Consider the following 1,485-nt stretch of genomic DNA (forward strand, 5'->3'; position numbering starts at 1 on the left):
GTGCCTTTTGCTACTTTGAATGGCTTCCTCTCAATTGCTCTCAACTCTCTGAAACGTCGAACCCCGCCCTTGAATAAGAACAGTTGTGGACAAACAAACAACTCCTACCGAGCACGGTGAAGCAAATTATTCTTGAAGGCGCTTTGCCTACATGCAAATAAAAAGGTAGGTACGTTTTGCTTAGAAACCGTACAAACAGCAGAGCACAACTCATATTAACCTTACCTACTTGGTTTAAGACACTATTAAAACAACAGACTAAAGTGACAAATTTCTAGTGTCAATCCTTATTTAACGATGCTCATATCATTTGTTAGTTTCACCATCTTTTCTTATGTTATTGTCATTTCTTATTTAACGACGCTGCATCCGCTTATTGTTGGCTTTTCAGTTAATTTCTTTGACGTTTTCTTTAGTAAATATGGTTATTTTAACACTTTAATTTCATTGTTTCAATTTAGTGTTATTTTTTGGCTGATGTCGGTTTTCAGTCATTGTGTTTCCCGGGTAGGTGTTGCTTTAAAGTTTCGTGTTATTCACTCAGTAAGCGTTGCTTTTTTTTTTACCTTTTATTGTTGTTTTTCAGTTGATGTCACTGTTCAACTGTCACACCTAATAAAACTAATTATCAGAGCTTTATCAAAAAATAAAAGGCTAATAATAAGTGGCATACAAAAAATAAAAGGCTAATAATAAGTGGCATACCTCATAGAGCTCCTGGTAGATGCTCATCATCTCATCAACACCACTGACAAGATGAATGAGACCAGTGTCTTCCACAGGACGTTCTGTGTATGACGCAACCTCGGTTAAATTCAGAGCAAGGCGATCGGGCCTCTGAAGGAGAAGTTGAAACGTAGGCTGAAGCTCATAGCATTGCTCAAACAAAGAGCGCCGACAAAACACATACAGACCAAGTCGAGCACGAGACATGGCAACAACCAATCTCCTAACATCACGAAGGTGACCAACAAACCGAGTACGCACAAGTGACAGCAGTATAAAATCATTCTGCTGACCTTGAAATTTATCAACTGTAGTAACCTGAAAGACAACAAAAGCAGCATTTCAGATATGGGATAACGGGATCCCAAAACAACACGTATATATATAAAGAATAAGTCTAAAACTGCTGCTAGGACATAAAGGCATAAAATTACTACAAAACGGACTCTGTCGGTCACTGAAATTCTTTCAACACTTTTTATCAACAATAAAATCTGCTCCCGAGTCTACGATCTACTCTAAAGGCATAAAATTACTACAACACGGACTCTGTCGGTCACTGAAATTCTCTCAACACTTTTTATCAACAATAAAATCTGCTCCCGAGTCTACGATCTACTCAATCACTATAGCATATGAAATTCCATACCTTACAAGGAGGACCAATGAAGTCATATGGCACACATCGTCTATTAATAACATCACGAATTAGAAGCTTTTGTCCATTGTAAGTTGTCAAAATGGATATCTTATTTGCAG

The 1,485-nt window shown here is 37.6% G+C and overlaps 1 protein-coding gene across 1 annotated transcript; it reads right to left on the reverse strand.

The window, feature by feature from the left end:
* Positions 1–6: 6 nt before the first annotated feature.
* LOC112093767 (intron-binding protein aquarius-like) lies at positions 7–1,479 on the reverse strand. Its single transcript, XM_024172838.1, has 3 exons — positions 1,376–1,479; positions 706–1,044; positions 7–147 (listed from the first exon to the last, which is right to left on the reverse strand). Exons 2-3 carry the CDS (start codon positions 931–933, stop codon positions 127–129), a joined length of 249 nt encoding a protein of 82 aa, XP_024028606.1. The 5' UTR covers positions 934–1,044; positions 1,376–1,479; the 3' UTR covers positions 7–126.
* Between the last annotated feature and the right edge of the window lie 6 nt (positions 1,480–1,485).

The sequence above is a fragment of the Morus notabilis genome, unplaced genomic scaffold (genome assembly GCF_000414095.1).
Source record: "Morus notabilis unplaced genomic scaffold, ASM41409v2 Scaffold6655, whole genome shotgun sequence".
Lineage (NCBI taxonomy): Eukaryota > Viridiplantae > Streptophyta > Magnoliopsida > Rosales > Moraceae > Morus > Morus notabilis.